At 47.0% G+C, this 17,040-nt stretch overlaps 1 protein-coding gene and 1 long non-coding RNA gene across 11 annotated transcripts in view; one reads left to right on the top strand and one right to left on the bottom strand.

Annotated features, from left to right (window-relative positions):
* The window catches only part of LRRC75A (leucine rich repeat containing 75A), a 64,679-nt gene extending 57,412 nt beyond the window's left edge, over positions 1 to 7,267 (top strand). Inside the window, exon 4 of the mRNA XM_032129596.1 lies at positions 6,253 to 7,267. Within this exon, the coding sequence (XP_031985487.1) occupies positions 6,253 to 6,838 (586 nt within the window). The 3' untranslated portion in view covers positions 6,839 to 7,267. The remainder of the gene's footprint in view (positions 1 to 6,252) is intronic.
* The window catches only part of LOC116453789, a 29,632-nt gene that overhangs the window by 9,927 nt on the left and 2,665 nt on the right, over positions 1 to 17,040 (bottom strand). For 2 of the 10 annotated variants that reach the window (XR_004243932.1, XR_004243935.1), the window contains exons 7-8: positions 15,023 to 15,151; positions 3,357 to 3,514 (exon numbers count right to left, since the gene is read on the bottom strand). This is a non-coding gene — a long non-coding RNA (uncharacterized LOC116453789). Of the gene's footprint in view, positions 1 to 555; positions 571 to 1,111; positions 2,102 to 3,356; positions 3,515 to 11,638; positions 11,654 to 13,161; positions 13,285 to 13,501; positions 15,152 to 17,040 lie in introns of those variants that run through there. The other 8 variants (XR_004243934.1, XR_004243933.1, XR_004243931.1 and 5 more) reach the window with 8 other exon arrangements.

Raw genomic sequence — 17,040 nt, 5'->3', positions numbered from 1 at the left:
ATCCCAAGGCTGCCTGATCCCAAGGATCCCATCCTTCCCTCTGGGAGCACCGTGGGGCCCTGCAGGGAGGCAGGATGGCTGCAGGAGCAGGATTTTCCTGGCCAACATTACATCTGTGCATCGAAAACCAGGCGAAACAGGGCTTTTTTGGCTTGATAGATGTGGAAACTGTGATTAAAAACTGGCCAAACATCAGGTGAGAGACTCTTGGCTGCCTCATTGTGTCCATCTCCTCTTCCTTTGGCTGCTGCAGCCCAGACCTTCTGGCTGTGCAGGTCCTCCAGCACAAATCCCTGGATGTTCTTTGGGATGTTCTGTGCTCTGGGGGGGCTTCCTGGCCCCCTGGATGTGGTTGGAGGCCACCAGCCCCACATGGGACATCACAAATCCATCCCATGGGTCCCTGTCCCCCACAAAACCAGCTGTGCCCACACTCAGGCTGGAGCAGGAGCTGGAGTTTTCCCTCTGATCCATCCCTGAGCGTGGCAGGATCCATGCTGGGCTTCACTTTGGACACCAGAGCTGTTGGGATTTTGGTGGGAATTGCAGGATTTGGCTTGGAATAGGGACCTGCCAAGGATCAGAGGGGGAAAAGGGAAAAATTGGGGGCGATGGCAGCTCCTGGCTCTGGAAAAAAATCCCTTCCCAAGGAGTGAGAGGGACAAGCAGGACCCTGGGAGCTGGGCTGGCGGCTGCCTCTGTGCTCTGGCCCTCATCAGAGCAGGAGGGGACCTCAGCCTGCCTAAACTCTTCCAAATGTGATCTGTGCTCCAATAAAATAAACAGTTTAGGGAAAGCCGAACCTCAGGCACACATTTTGGCAGCTGATCACTCTCTAATTGCAGGAAGAGCAGTTGGGAGAGGGTTTTTTTGGTTTTTTTTTTCATTTCTTCGGGCTGCTTTCTGATGAGAAAACTGGGCTGGAGGATCAGGGTTGAAGCTTCTCTCCTAACACGTCCCCACCCCCAAAAATCCTGGGGTTTTCCCCTTTGTATTAATGGAATTCAAGTTATTTCAAGGAGCAGGAAACACAGACAGCCTCTGCTAAGTGTGAACCTCAAACCTTCACCGAGGGCCTGGAGCTCTCCACAATTTTTCCCTGATTTTTTTGTTGTTGTTGTTGTTGTTTGACGACACCAGGGGCAGACTTGAGGGCTGGGAGAGGATTTTGGTGGGCAGAGGTGAATCAGAGGCGTTGCCTCTCAAGCCTGGCTGTTGTCTGGGTGTTTCCCCCATCCCAAAACTCCCCGGGCTCTGGAATGGGATGGAGATAATTAACACCAGCCCCATTCATCTGCAAATAGACACGACAAAACTCATTTTTCTCTGCAATTTGTGGTGAGGAGACAGAGCAGGAGCAGCCACACTCTCCCCCTCACTTTTGGGGTCACATTCACCCCCATTAACGAGGTCATTCCTTCCAAAAATCAAACAAAGCAGCAACAAAACCAAAGGGAGAGGCTGGAATGAAGGATTTTAGAGAAAACTCCATCCTGCTTTTCCAGAAAAAGGCTGGAGCCCTGGCCAGCACTGCTGTTCTCCATCCCATCCCTCTCCCTTTTCCTTTTCCTCCTCTTCTTCTGCTTTTTTAAACATACTGGCAGCCTGTTGTGTGTTTTTAAGAGCAAATTATTAGGAATTTCTTTTCCTGTGGCCTCTTCCCTTTGGACAGTGAGGGCTGCAAATGGATTTAAAGGTCCTTTTCCCAACCAGCCCAGCTTCCTCTCTCCCTAGTGGCAAGTTGCTCATCTAAATCCAATATGATTTGGGTATTTTTGTACCTATCCAGTCATAAAAATCCCTTTCCAAGAGTCTTTCCAGCTTTTTTTCCTTCCCTCCTGTGTTAGAATTTGAGGAAAATGCTGCTTGTTTTATGGAAAACATTTATTACAACACAAATCCTTTTTTTGGGCCAACTCTTTTCCAGGGAGTCATTTCCAGAAGAAATAAGCCCAGCACTGTTTGCCTTTAAATTCCTGATTGTTTTTCTCTGGGCATTTGTGCAAATTGCCTCTCCTGCAAATGCAGGTTCCTAACAGGGTGTCAGCTGCAGCTTCTTATTCCACTGGAGTAGAGTTTGTTGGAAAAATTCCAGCAGTTTCTATATAAAAACAGATGTTTGGGAGCAAATTGTATGGTAGGGAGGATGACATAAATACATTTTATTTTGGGGGTATGGGATAGGAAAATGGAGTTCTCCAGCAGCAAGATATTTACTTTTCTTTTGCACTAAATGAAATAGAATTACAATTATAGCAGAGCATTTTGACGGCTCCCAGGTACTTATTTTTAGCATTTTGTTTAGCAGGAAATTAAAAACAAGTTGTGGGGGAGGTGGGAAATGACGGTTCTAAAACAGAGCAAGAACCTTTCCCTTCCCTGCACATCCCAATCCAGGCTCCTGGAGCTGGATGTGCTGCATGCAAATGAGCTGCTTAATTGGCCCTGCTGGAGATATTGATCAAGGGGATAACAGAAATCCATTTAATCCATTTCCTGAGGAGCTCGTGGTGTTTAAAGGTTTAATTGGGTCCTTTCACTGAATGCCACGGGGACACTGAGGGGCTGTGGCACAGCTGGGGATGGGGGGTGCAGGGGACAGTGGGATGGGGATGGAGCAGTGGGGTGGGGATGGAGCAGTGGGATGGGGATGGGGATGGAGCAGTGGGATGGGGATGGAGCAGTGGGGTGGGGATGGAGCAGTGGGATGGGGATGGGATGGAGCAGTGGGATGGAGATGGAGCAGTGGGATGGGGATGGGGATGGAGCAGTGGGATGAGGATGGAGCAGTGGGATGGGGATGGGGATGGAGCAGTGGGATGAGGATGGAGCAGTGGGATGGGGATGGAGCAGTGGGATGAGGATGGAGCAGTGGGATGGGGATGGGGATGGAGCAGTGGGTTGAGGATGGAGCAGTGGGATGGGGATGGGGATGGAGCAGTGGGATGGGGATGGGATGGAGCAGTGGGATGAGGATGGAGCAGTGGGATGGGGATGGAGCAGTGGGATGGGGATGGGGATGGAGCAGTGGGATGGGGATGGAGCAGTGGGATGAGGATGGAGCAGTGGGATGGGGATGGGTGGCATTTCTTTGGGATCATCCAAGCAGCACAGATGGAAAACCCTCTCAGGTCAGTGAGTCCAGCCATGAAGCCAGCACGGGGGTGACAGGGTGGCTTCAGGCAGCAAGGGCTGGGTGACACTGTGTGTTGGGGTGACACTGCTCTTGGGTGACATTGTTGGGTGACTCTGCTCTGTGGGGTGACACTCCATTTGGGTGAACTGCAGAATTCTGATTGCTCCTCACATTCAGTTACTCCCCAGCCAATTTAAAATTATTTTAAAAAAAATCTTACCATGACTTCAGATGTTCTCAACCACAGCAGTGCCCTGTCCACTTGGGACCTCCCACAAAGCCCTTGATCTCAGGGATATCCCATGGCTGGAGGTTAATTTGAGCTCCTTTTATCCCCTGGGAATTCAGTCTTTCAGCATCAGGAGGTGTCCTCAGATCCTGCATTAAGAGGGATGAAAAAAGAGCATTTCATTCTCATCTCCTCTGTTTTATTCATCCTCATTATATGGATATATTTCATATATGTATAAAATAATACAGGATATTCAATATACAGTATATTCTTATCTATCTCAGTCACAGTCCCTCTTTAAGCTAAATAATTGTAATTTTTTCTCTTGATTCCTCCTCTGAGGGTGGGGATTCTCAACCCTTTACTCACCACTATTACTGAATTCACATTTGTTTGTATTCCTTCCTTTCCTAAATCTCTATTCCAGTGTTTGACTGCCATCATTTGGAGCAGGGATTTTGAAAAAGCTCTTTAACACTTACCCTTGCTACCACCATTATTTCAGAACAAATCTTTTATCTCAGGATTTTACCTTTTTTTTGGTTTTTTTGGGTGACTCATTATATCCAACAATGTTTCGTTGACATTTTCGTAAATAGTTTTCTCACCAGGTGTCTTCATAAATTTCTGGCTGTAATTCCTCACTCTCTGGGGCTGCCTCTTCATTGTCCCTGAGCTATTCCCTGCAAGAAATTGGGCTGAACATCCCAATTTCCCTTCAGTACACGACACATCAGTGCCTCCTGTCATGATTTGTGCAGTGCTTGAGAGCAGTGCCATGAACTGAAACCAGGAGGAAACCCCTTTCTTTTCATTCCCTTTGATCTAAACATCAATATTCCTGTTTATGACATTTTCTGATCTGATTCCACAGGAGAGAGCTTTTAGCTCAGCGTGAGCGTGGATAAATCAGCATCCTGCCAATGTGTGAGCAGGAGCTTAGTGAAGGGCTCTATTCCCAATCCTGGTGTTACATTGGGCAAAATCCCAGCTGGGGGGGGAAAAAAATCAGTGTTTTCCCCTACGGAACAGCCTTGTAAAATGTGAGGATGAAACCCAGTGGGTGTAACTGATCCCCCACTAAAGCCCAGAGGGATTTGTGTAATGGTTAAAATTTTCCTCCTGAGATTTGGGGCCGTTCTGTTGCCAACTTTTATGGCAGGGCTCAGAGTTTTTCCAGCTGTTTGTTAACATAAATCCCCCCCTTATTTCCACGAGCTGGCTCAGAATAGCCACAGGAATATTTGGATGAAATCCTCTTTGGGGTTTGTTTGCTTGGTTCCCCAGGGACAGGAGAGCAAAGCCTCCCCCAGAACAAGCCCAGGGCCACTCTGACCCGGGGATTCAGGAGATTTTTTGGCTCATCAGCAGGGTGAAAAGGCACTTTGTACAAGAGAATCAATCTGTTCCAGTGGGTACCAGCTAAATCCCTCTCAGGGGGGAAAGGATAGAACCCCAGTGAGAAATTCCCTTTTCCTGGCTGGCAGAAATCCTGTGCACGCTCCAAGGGAATAAAACTAATGTGGAGCAATACTGAAAGCAGCTCAAAATTAGAAAAACCCAGCTGTCCTGAAGTTGTCCCCATTCCCCCTTTATCTCCTTAACTTTGCTTATTTAAAGCCACAGCAGAAATCCCACAAGAAGTTACAGGAATAAATGGATGAAGTCAGGATGAACCCCTGGCTCTTTTTAGCCATGCTGTTAAATGGTTGTCACTCATTCACAGGGGTACTCTGGGCTTTATTTGACACTGAGATGCTGCTTTGGTGCTCAAAGGCTGCAAGACAGGAGTAATTTGGGGTTTTTTAGGTGGGTAAAGCTTGTTACTGAGGCATCACCTTGGTCCCAGACAGGGCTGCTTCCAAAAAATGCTGTGGCTGTACAAACGCAAGAGAAGCAGCTGCCAACACCAAATGACAGCTCTGGATTTGGGGTAGCTCTGGATTTAACTGGCACACAACTCACAGGCATGGATTTTTGGAGGAAAGCTCCCATTTCCCCCCTTCTTTGGAATCTCTGGGCAGTCATTCCTCATGGGCAGCTTGGAATAAACACTCCCAGAGGAGACAGAGCAGCAGCTTGGCCGTGAATCCTCCAGAGCATCACATTCCTTGGGCAACTTAGGAGACACCTGAGGCCACCAAGCTGACACAGCAATCACAGGGCTCCTTCTACCTCCTCAGGTATCCAGGATAATTCATTAACAAAACACCCTCAGCACCCAGTTTGCTGTCAGGGCCTTGCTGAAGATAAATTGAGCTGTGAAACTCCAGCCTAGCTCGTGCTAATAAACCTCTGTAGGGCCATTGTGGGAATTAATGTATTTATCTGAGGGTTTCTTGTAGGGCTCATCTCCTCTGTGGTGAGACTGAAGAGACAATAGGTCTAACGCCCTGACAGTGAGATCAAACCACCCTGGAGGTGTCTGTCCTTCATTTGCTACGCTTGGGGTCTCAGTTTCCCTCCTGTGCAGCTGAGAGGACAAAAAATGTGTCCTTCCCCTCAAAGAGCTTCCTAATGAGCAGTGTGAGCAATGTCCCACCAGCAATCCTTGTCTATCTAATCAGGGGCTTCCTCACCCTTCTTTTGCACCTTTAAAAGCAGCAGGATAGGCTCTGAAGAGCCAGGATAACCTCTTTATTCCAGGGGTTGCAAAAATGAACTCTGCACTCCTGAATGATGGCGTTTGAACGTGGGCTCTTGGGTGAAACAGCCTTGAAATGTCCCTGTGACCCCCAGCAGCACAGACACCCTCTAGAGAAGAGCTGCTCAGTCCCAGTTGGAATCCTCCATGAAATCTCTCCATAATTCCTGTTCTTCCCCTCTCAGGAGCGCTGCCCCCAAACAGAGACATTAACCCCCCTGTCCTTGCCTCCTCCCACAGCCTGAAGGCCGTGCTGATGGGGAAGCCCCAGGACAACACCGTGGACTTGTCGGGGATCCCTCTGACCCTGAAGGACCTGGAGAGGGTCACGTCCTACCTGGAGCACAGCTCGGAGCACATCGACACGGTGGAGCTGTGCTTCACCGAGCTGACGGACGAGATGCTGCTGCAGCTGCTGCCCGCGCTCTGCGGCCTCCCCCGCCTCACCACCCTGGCCCTCAACGGCAACCGCCTCACCAAGGCCATCCTGAGGGACCTCACCGAGACCCTCAAGGACCCCAAGAAGTTCCCCAGCGTCACCTGGATCGACCTGGGCAACAACGTGGACATCTTCTCCCTGCCCCAGCCCTTCCTGGTCAGCCTGAAGAGGCGCTGCCCCAAGCAGGGCAATTTGCCGACCATCCTGGAGTTTGGGGAGGGCCAGGTCAGCGATTTGGAGGGGCAGGAGGGCCTGGGGGACAGCCAGGAGGAGCTGAGGGCTGGGCCAGGCCAGGCTGGCAGCACGGACTCGGAGCAGACGGACAGAACAGACGAGGCTGGGGAGCTCCCTGGCTCAGCCCAAGGTGCTGCCACACCACAGACATGATGTCCAGCCCTTGGGTGGGCACCTTGAGCAAGGATGACTTAAAACCTCACTGTTGGGGGGGGTCTGTTCCCACTCCTGGATGCTCCAGGAGTCCCAACTGCTGCCTTCCCCCTGTGCCATGAATGTCAGTGATTTTCTTCTCGAAGAACACGTGAAAGTGATCTCGTGGAGTATTTGTATTTTCTAAAAGCTGGCCAGGTGTTTTGAAGCATTAGTGGTGTGCTGTGCTTTTGGCTCTCTCCGAAATCGGTCCCCAAGGGGCTGCAAAACCTTAGAAGGGCAGGAAAAGGGAGCGGGGAGGTGCCCAGGCTGTGCAGGGCAGGGCTCCCTTCCCTCAGTGCTGGATCTCAGCTGCTCTCCACGTGTGATGGACAGACAGCAAACCCCAAAGGGACCTGCCTGGGATAAACCTTCAATCCTTCCCACTCCTGATGAGAGGCGTGGCTGCTAAGACAGAACAAAAACCTGCTCACACACTAACCAGGCGTGTTCCTGTCAATATTGTGAGCCCAGTGTGGAGGCAGGGCTTTGCTTTCTTGGGGCAGGGCTAAATCCCAGCCTGCAGCGTGCCTGGACACCACCCTCACCCTCCAGCCTTACCAAAAGCAGGCTGGCACCTGTGCCTGCCCAGGATTTATTCAGTAAAACCCAGTTTCCCACCAGCTGTAAAAACTCCTGAGGTTTTAATGGGAGCATCTGATCCATTCTGGGAGGGACACACAAATGTTGGAGTCAGGGCTCAGGAGCATTGCTGACAAAAAGAAACAATGATACTGAAGGGTTATAAAAGGAAAGACAACCCTGGGGTTCATCCCTCTCTCACTGCCACCACGGGCTGGACTCAGCTAGCTGGGATTTAAAGCCTCAGAAAGCCTTTGGGTCACTTGGCTGTGGCTGTTGCCCCCTGGACCAGAAGTGCTTTGTTTCCATTCTTTTTCTAAGGCAGGGGTTTGGTTTTATTGTCTTTTCGATGGGAAATGGATCCCCCCAGAGCAGCAGCACTGGAATGTGCACTTTGGCTTTTTGGAACCAGAATTTCATTGGATCCCAAACCTGGGGGAGGGCAGGAAAGTGGGAAAAACTTCCTTTCCTTTGTGTTCCAAGGACCAGACCAGACTCATTTTGCAGGGAGTTCCAAGCCCTTCCCCTGACCAGCTCCCACCAGTGACTCCAGCTTGGCTTTTTTTGGGTGCAAACAGACTTTTGGCTCTGTCCATTTTTCCAGAGGGGCTTTCAGGCTGCCAGTGGTTGTTTGTCCTCCATCTGCAAGAAGGTAACTTAGAAAAAACTCTGCTACTTTTAATCCATTTGGCAACACTCAGTATGATTTGCATGTATCCAAGCCTTTTTTCCTTATTGTTTTTTTTTTTTTTTTAATTCTAACTCTTTCCAGCAGGCATGAAAAAAAAAAAAAAAACTTTCCAGTGAATATGGAATATTTCTGTTTGAAATAAAGGAGCTATCCATAAACAAAATAAATGATAATGTTTAGTAAAGGTCCAGCTTTGAATTTTTTCTCTGTCCTGGTTGAATGCCCAGGAAAAAACAGAGGACAAAGCAGTGCTAAAAGCTGCTGGGCTGGGTTCTTCAGGGGGCTGGAGAAATAAAGAGCTCAGTTTATGGGCTGGATTCTTCAGGGTGGACACAAGGTAGACACAGAAGCACCATAAAAGAATCTGTTAAATTTTAAATATTGCCAGTGTGTAAAATAATGTGGGAGAAAGGAATGCTGAGAGTGGGGTAGTGCTCCACGGGGTGTTTCTCTCCAACATCAGTGCACTGAAGGGAAAAAGGCTGTTTATCTGCAACAAAGGCTCTGTCTCAGCAACAAACCACGGCAGGGGACAGCACATGGGAGCCAAGGAGCTGGGGGGAACATGGGGGGATTTAATCAAGAACAGGATTTATCTTTGCAGAAAAAAAGAAACTGCCGCAATTTATTTCTTCTACCCAGGTACCTCAGCACTGGGCTCCCCTCCTCCTCAAGCACAGCTCAAGCCCCTCTGTCTGTTTCAATTATTTAAATCACAAGCTCCTTGCTGCAAGTTTTTTATTCCCTGCTAAGTGTTTGCACAGGACCCAGGGCCTGAGGAGCTGCCTGGACCCCCCCAGTTCACAAATTCACAAACCAGAGGCGCTTTGCATTTAGAGTGAGCTCTGCATCCTCCATTCCTGCTTTGCTCCATCCCCTCACGGACAAAAACCACCCAGGAGGCTGCTCCTGCCACATTTTCCCTCCAGCTCAGTTTCCACCTGCTGGGAAACACATCAGGCAACTGGGAGATCATTTAAATATCTCCAGAGGGAGATCCCCCAGCCTTTGCCCTGTGCAGGTGTTGCACCACTCGAGCCACCTCTGCTCCACTGGTATTGACAATATCCCTGTGCCCAGTGAGGATTTAGCCCTTCTGAGACAGAGAAAGAGCTAGAAAGGGCTTTTTATCAATATATGTGTGCATGCTGGAGGATGCACCAAATTACTTTCATGGCAAAAGGTAAAAAAAAAAAGCAGAGCTGTAGTAGAGAGAGTTGGTTATAAAAGCTTTGGCTCATCAGTGCCTTCCTCAGAGCGTGGATTAGTTCAATTATCCACTTAGTGCACTTCAGGATAATGATGATCCTGTGGGCTCAGTAAAGAGTGGGGTTTGGTTGGTTTTTTTTTTTTTTAAGAAAGCAGAGTGAGACACTTCCATTCCCAGCTCATCAACATTAAAACAAGCTCAGGGCTCACTCCACATATAATCAACGTTCCCTGGGCTACACTGGGCTGCTGCTTCGGGTCCAAAGCTTTCAACTGGCCCTAGATGGAGGATTCAAGGACTGAAAATCGCTGCTGTTAGAATATTAAAGCAGAATGAGGTCATTTCTTGTCAAGGAGGGGAGGAAAGGGCCACCATAAAATAAATAAAGCATAAAATGCCTCAGCCTGGCTTGGTTGGTTCTCTCTCCACCAGCACCACAGCTCTGCCTGGGCACGAAGCAAACCAGTCCAGGGAGGAGATTTATGCCCTCAGCAACAAAAATGTAATTGGAAATCATTCTGTGCAGATTGAGGAGCCCACAGCAAGGGGAATGGAAACAGCAGGCAGGGAATGAGAGAAGGATGAGAGAGGAATGAGAGGAATGAGAGAGGGGTGAGAGAGGCATGAAAGGGCTGGTGCCACGCTCCAGAGAGCTCCTTCCAGCTGCGTTATCTGTGAGGAGTTTGCACAAAGCCTGTTTGTGTTTTGAAGGTGGTTATTCATTTAAAATGAGGGTTACATTCCCAGAGGATGGTTGGGAACAGGAAAGAGGGCTGGGAAGGGTCACCCCCAAGCACAGAGTGTGTGGGAGAGCAAAGGGAGCCACAAAAATGCTGCTGGGGATGTCCAGAAGCTCCAACATACTTGGACCAAAAGCATTGATGCTGCTCAGGGGCAGAAGACAGAAAATGTCAACCCAGAATTGCCCAAACACCAACCTTTCCCAGAGAAAAAGCCAAAAAGTGACCTAAAGGATTAAGGGGACACCGTGGGAGGCAGCAGTGGCCAGGGGCTGCCCCAGGCAGTGCCACCATGCTGGGTTATCCCACTAAAACTGCCTTTGGAGAGGGCCAAAATCCTTTCAGGGCTCTCCTGTGGTTCATCACCCCTCGTTTCAGCAGGAGGAGGTTTGCGAGCTCATGCTCAGGAGCCCTCATGTCCTGGAAACACAAAGACTCCCCTGCTCCATCAGCTGGGATCTGCTATTGCCAAGGAAACGAATTGACCTTATTAGCAGAATTCACGTATCAAAGCTTAGGAGAAAGGGGTAAAAACAACTGACCCAGCCTCTGCAGTGAAATATTCCTTGGTGAGCAACAGATGAAATCTCCTCCTGACCTCTCTGGTACAGGGATGTCATCCTGTGGTCCCACTTTTCCTGCCCTCCAGGGGCAGTGGAGTTTTTCTCTGCCCGGGGGATGATTTCCACCAGCAGGGTGTGCAGAGCAAGAGGAGAGGAGCTTTCCAGCTCTATGAAATGTCTTTAACTTGAAATTCTGAAGGGCAGATCCATCCCTCACAGTGCTCTGACTGCCTCCAGCCATGCTCCTCTTCCTAGGGTGGGCCCCAGCTCCAGGAACATTATCATTAATAAATGGATGGATTTAAGCTGGACGGGGCTTGGAACATCCTGGACTAGTGGGAGAATGTTGGAATGAAATGGGCTTGAAGGTCTCCTCCAACCCAAACCATTCTGGGATCTGTGTTTCCACAAAATGTTAGCACAGGGCTTGTTCACAAGGATGAACACAAGAGCTGTGCTCACTGGAAAGGCCAGGAGGAATCCTGCATCCCAAGCTGGCACTGCAGGAAAGGCATTTAGGAATTAGGTGTCATCTTTTTCCGTGACAGCTCCGTAAGCCCGTGGCTCAATCACCCCTGATGGATGGGGAAGTGGAGGTGCTTTGTTTTCAGTCCCTTCTGGCAATTCTGGGTGTGCATTTTTTTATCTCCCCCTCTGTAAATATGCACAGACACAGCTGGTTTTATCTTCAGCTCAGTTTATGATTTTACATAAAACTGAAGACCTGATTTAACAGAGACAGAAAAGATGCAACCTGTTCACCACAGCCTTTAATTATGTGTGCAGTTTGTTGAGTTTTCTTGTCTCCTAATAGGTTATTGATCCTGTGGCTTCTGGGCCATCTTTCTTCTTTGCTGTTTTATTAACTCACTCTGAGGAGAAAATAAACCTGTGGGGCCTCCTTCAGGGAAGGGTGGTTTGCATCCAGCAGGTTGGGATGAGCAATTCCAGCCTTCAGTGAGCCTGGTGCACGTGGCAGCTCTCAGGGAGCTGTTATTGGAAGGACAAATAGATTTGAGGTTTACAAAAGAGGAGAGAAATATCAATATATAACACACTGAAGGTTTGGCCTGGGTATTTATCACTGGATTTTCAAGGTGTGTGCTGTAAAACACTTTATTCCTGGCTCTCCCTGGGCTACCTGTCAGCTCTGTCCTTCCCCAGGGAAAAGCAGGGTTCCTCTGGGTCTGGGCAAGGCTTTGGGGAGGTGCTTTGTGATTAGGATTTTGCAAGCAGCAGTCACAGCCAGCCTAAACACAATCTATGTAATTAAAACCTCAAAGCATCTTTTTACAGGCCCAAATTCCTGGAATAGACATACAGAGACTCAGGGATGTATGGAAAACTGTGGGATATTGGGCTACGACAGATGTGGAAAATCCAGGTGCAACACCACAGGAATGAGCTTCCCTTTGGCAGCTGCTCCTTGTCTTGTAACTCACTCCAGGTAAGACCTGCAATGCCAGCTTTTCTATAAATGAAAAATTAGGCAGTAAAGAATCAATCTCTGTGCATCATGCTCTGCTACCTGCTGCCCCAGGGCTCTGACTGCTGATCCTACAGGATTCCACTCCTGGGGAATTCTGCATGTGGAGAAACAGGCAAAAAATCCCAGAGGTGGACAGGCTTCAAACATACAAAATAAAAGGCCTCTGGCTTGGGGTTGTGTGCCTTTCCCCATCACTTTCCAAGAGGAGAATGTCACCATTCCTTCCTTTGTGTCGTTTCATCTTCACTGTGCCCACCTGCTTGGGAAATTATGAATTCCAAGGCTCAGTATTTTCCCTAAGACTCTGGGGGAAGCTGAGCTTTCCTGCAGGCTCAGAGCTCCCCTCCACCACAGGCTCTGAAACAGCAGAGCTGGGGGCTGAAATACAAATATTATCCTTTTTCTGTGCCAACCCCCAAAATGGGCTGACTTCACCAAGAGCCACCAAAGGCTGGGGCAGCCATCAGATCAGAGCTGTCCTCTCACCCTGGTATCACATCCATTCTTCAAACAATTTTGGTGTTGGTGATTCCTCAGCCCTGTTCTCCTCCCTGAAACCCTTCTTTTTCCTCAGCTTTAGCCCCTCACCTGTTACCAAGTGACACCACATTGTTGCTGTCATCTCCAAAGACCTTTTTGAAGCATGAAAGCAGCACCTTTGAAATCCCTCGCCCTTGATGCAGCTCCTGTTTTGCATTTCCAAACAGCCTGGCCTTGACACTGGAGCTTAATTTCACCTCCTGCAAGCACAGAGCATCATCCTCCAAAGCACAGCAGCAAACAGGCTGGTGGGGAGGTGCCTGGATGCAGATTAAATTAAATTAAATCAAATTCAATTCAAAGTGCAGGTACCTTGGTGCAGGGGCTTCCCATCACTGTGCATTTCAAAGCTCCCACCTCACTCCCTGCTTTGAAACAATTCCCATCATCTTGCCAGCAGGTATCCCCTGGATTTCACTCAGCACAAAGAGTTTGTTATTTACTGCCATGGTTGAAAGGAATAAAATACCTGATTTGACACAGTTCAGGAAAATTGCTTTCTCCAATGGCTGACCAAATCCTCTCCCTGCTCCCAGCACGGCTCCAAGCTCCAGTTTCTTACCTGTAATGAGGTGATGTGGAACACTGCAGGCTGCTCCAGGATTATCAGATGGAGGCACAGATGTAAAACATTTATAGTGGATATTTCAGCTGCTGCTGTTGTTGTGAGCTGCATTAAACAGCTCACAGATCACCACTGAGCACCAGCACTGCACTTGCTGTCTGATAAGGGCTCTGATAATCAAAATACCATTGGTACCACTATTATCTTGACTCAGGTGTTTATTAATAAAGTTTAAGCTGTCCAGGAAAATTTATTATTTTTTATTATGGCTGATAACCTCAGGCTTAGCTGGAGGTTTGTCTTTAATGTGCTGTTAAACCTCAAACCTATCCCTCTGTTCAGTGATAACAGCACCCAACAAACCCACAGCCAACACTAACAAATCATCAGGTGCAGTTTGCAGGTGCACAGAATACAAGAAAACCTAAGAAAATCAAACCTAGAGTAACTAGCCAACAGGATCTGGGAAAGCACAAGCAGGAAAGCAATTAAAAAATCTGGGAAATAAATCGAATTGATAAAGAAAACCAAGGAGAGTCCAGCAGAAAGCCATAGGCAGCTTCAGAAATCTCAATCATTATTTGTTTGGAGCTCATGTTACAGCTGTGCTGTGCAATTATTTTACCACAATCCATTAGAAACAAACAACAAAAAAGACAACATTATGAAAATAGAAGTCTAAGTATTGACTTGCAAAAAGTAACAGGAGTCTAACAAACAAAAGTCTTTATTATTGGAGATAAAATTTTTAACATCTCTGATTAAAACAGCAGGGATTTTAAATCAGTCTCCACTAAGTGATTTTCCATTTGCATTTTGTTCAGGTTTCAGTTCCCCACAGGTGCTGGGCTGGGGGGTGTTTATTGACTCAAAACCCACCTGGAGGAGGCACAGCCTGGCAGGTCCTGAGCTGCATGGGAGGGAAAGGTAATGAAGGGCAAATCATCCTTCATGTGGCACTCCTATTTTTATTACATAAAAATAAGTTTTAACTCCTTTGGCTCCTCATCACACTCAGACCAGGAACACTTTAGGGCTGCAGAGTTTGTACAGCATCAAAAACGGAGCCTTTGCTGGTCCAACACTAAGAAACATTAATTAGCAGCTAATTAAAGAGTGGCATTTTCACTGTGTGGGGGATTCTCTACATCGTAATGGAAGTTGCAAATCTTATTACACAGCAGGGAGGGAACCAACAGTAAAACCAAGTTTCCCCAAAGAAGCATCCTCAAGGCTGCAAAAATCTCTTTATGATGAATGCTCTGAGCTTGGTCACTGCCCCATCTTGTGGGCTCAAGTGTCAGGAGGTAAAGCAGGCCCAGATGTTACTCTTTGAATTAGAGCACAGGAGCATAAAATGCTTAAATAAGTCCTCCTTGCATGCCCTAAATCAAATCCCAGCTGTTCAATCCTTACTACATTAAGCAGTTTTAGGATCGGTTCATAAAGGCTGGGCTGAAACTGATTTCAAGCGTAAAATGAAGGCACTAAATTACATGAAGTGACAAAGAAGGGGAATGTTTGTCCTAGCAGACCATTAAATGACGCATTAACCTTGTCCTTCTTTACAGGAACACGTGAAATGTGCTCAGGCTCTGGCAGCACAAGGTCAATGGGGCGCCAGAAACATCCTGAGCCTGAGAAAGGCCAAAGACCCCCCTGGCTATTTTGAGATTTTGCTCTGAGCAGCTCAAGAGTTACGGCCTGGGGCCTCTGAGCAATTATGACAAAGCATTTGCCATTCTTTAGCTGGGAGAAAACCAACCTGTGACACTTTGCTTGCATGACACCAATGCCATCTCTTGTTATTCCTTGCTGGAAAACAGCAGCTCCTTTGTGCCTCGCTTCTCTGAAATGAAGGAGAGTTGGAAAGTTCACTGCTCTTCCTCCTGCTCTGAGGGGAAAAGGAGGGAAGTGTCAATATTTAGGATTTACTGCATTCTGAAAAGCTCAGATTCACAGGATATCCCTTCCTCCCTTCTAATTAAGCAGATACAGCTCAAACTGAAGCAGCAGCCACAAGCCAAGACAGAGCTCCTCTTCACGTTTCCACTAATAGCTACGATGTATTAATTATAGTAATTTATGGCTCTGCATGAGTGATTATTCTAATGCTGATGCAGATATGATTGCTTTACAATACTAATCAAGAAATAAGGGTGATAACCAGCATTTATGTGAAATGTGAAGCTTGTGATTTACAGTGAGGGAGCAGCAAGGCAGCTCTGCCCCTGTCGATCCCTCTCCTCCTCCTCCTCCTCCTCCACAATTCCAGCTCCTCTCTCTCAGCTTCACGGCCATAGCAGATATTTTGGGGATAATCTCCATGTTTTCTCTCAAATCACTACATGGCACTGCCATTTCTCTTATTGCTCAAAGCTGGCACTCGGCCATTCTTTGCTGCAAATTTTCTTTCTGCTTTAATCTTTTCATCTATTTTAGATTTATCCGTGGTTGTTGGCTGCTGCTGAGTGCCAAGGGATTCCTGCCAACTGTTCTTTATAAACCTTTCAAAAATCCAAAATAATTGTGTTTTGAAACCAGATTTTTGTCTGTTGTTTATTCCCCAACACTAAGTTTAAAGTGCTCCAAATGTAATCAAAACAGAACGGTTTTATTTCCCTCCCCTCAAGCACCATGAAATTATCTGTGCTCCCCTGTAAGATTACAGTAAAACATTGAGGACGCTTGTTTTGTTTGAAAGGCACCATTTTCTACCAGAAATAACACTTTTCCATTCATTAATCTTAACAAAAATCCAACCTGTTAAGAGGATCCCTGCCGAGGAACTTTGGTTTTGATTAGAACAGTCAACAAGTGATGCTAAAATGAAACTCATCAATGGTTAACTCCAACAGATACCACAAAATGTACCCTCACATAAACTCTGCTTGTTTTCCCAGATCAACTTTGCTGTTTAATTCTAACACTAGAAAGCAAGAATTATAAAACAAGTTGCAGCAAACCTTCCTGGAGCAAATAAAACAGCTCATTAAACAATTTGCTGATTACTTCTGTTTGCTGAGGGCATGTGGCTGCTTTTACCTCCATGGTCTGCGGAGTCACATTTAATAAAAGGTGGATTCCATGTGCTGAGAGCTTTAAAACCATTTTTATTCCCAGTGCATGTTATAAGAAATGTCAACATTTTCTAATAACAAGCTCTTAAAACCAGGCAAAAGGAGTTTTATTTCATTAAACACTGGGAACAGAATGTAAATTTTTAATTAAACAGTGGAGTAACCTGTTCTTCATACTGCTCAAATCCTTTCAGATAAAAAGCAACTAATTCATTTCAAACATGTTTTACCTACTCCATTGCCCAGGCTGAATGTTTTTATTAAACCCTGGATGTATTACAATAATGATTCCGGGAAAAAAAAAATCCAGATTAGTTTACCTGCACATTTTAGCACCAGGACATCTCTGAAAAACACCAAGCCTGCTTTTCTGAATGCTAACTACCAGAGAAATTCCTGAAATTCTACATTTCATGCAATTTATACCTCAAATCTAAATCCGAGCACAGCCACCTTTTGGAGGGACAGGGACACTGCCCTGTGGTGCCACATAAGCAGCACCAAGTGACAGCATCTTCTTTCAGTCAGGAAATAACGTTTAGGAGCACTGAAGTGTTATAACCTGCAGTTATACTGACATAATTAAACTAATTGGGCTTTTTGGCCTCAAAATGCTGGTTTTTAACTCATTTAAGCATCTCTAAGTTGCCCAGATCCCCCCCAAACTCCTCAACTTTGACTCTGCAGCAGACTTTAAATTCAA

The sequence above is a fragment of the Corvus moneduloides genome, chromosome 20 (assembly GCF_009650955.1).
Source record: "Corvus moneduloides isolate bCorMon1 chromosome 20, bCorMon1.pri, whole genome shotgun sequence".
Classification (NCBI taxonomy): Eukaryota; Metazoa; Chordata; class Aves; order Passeriformes; family Corvidae; genus Corvus; species Corvus moneduloides.
This window is presented reverse-complemented; position numbering and strand designations above follow the sequence as displayed.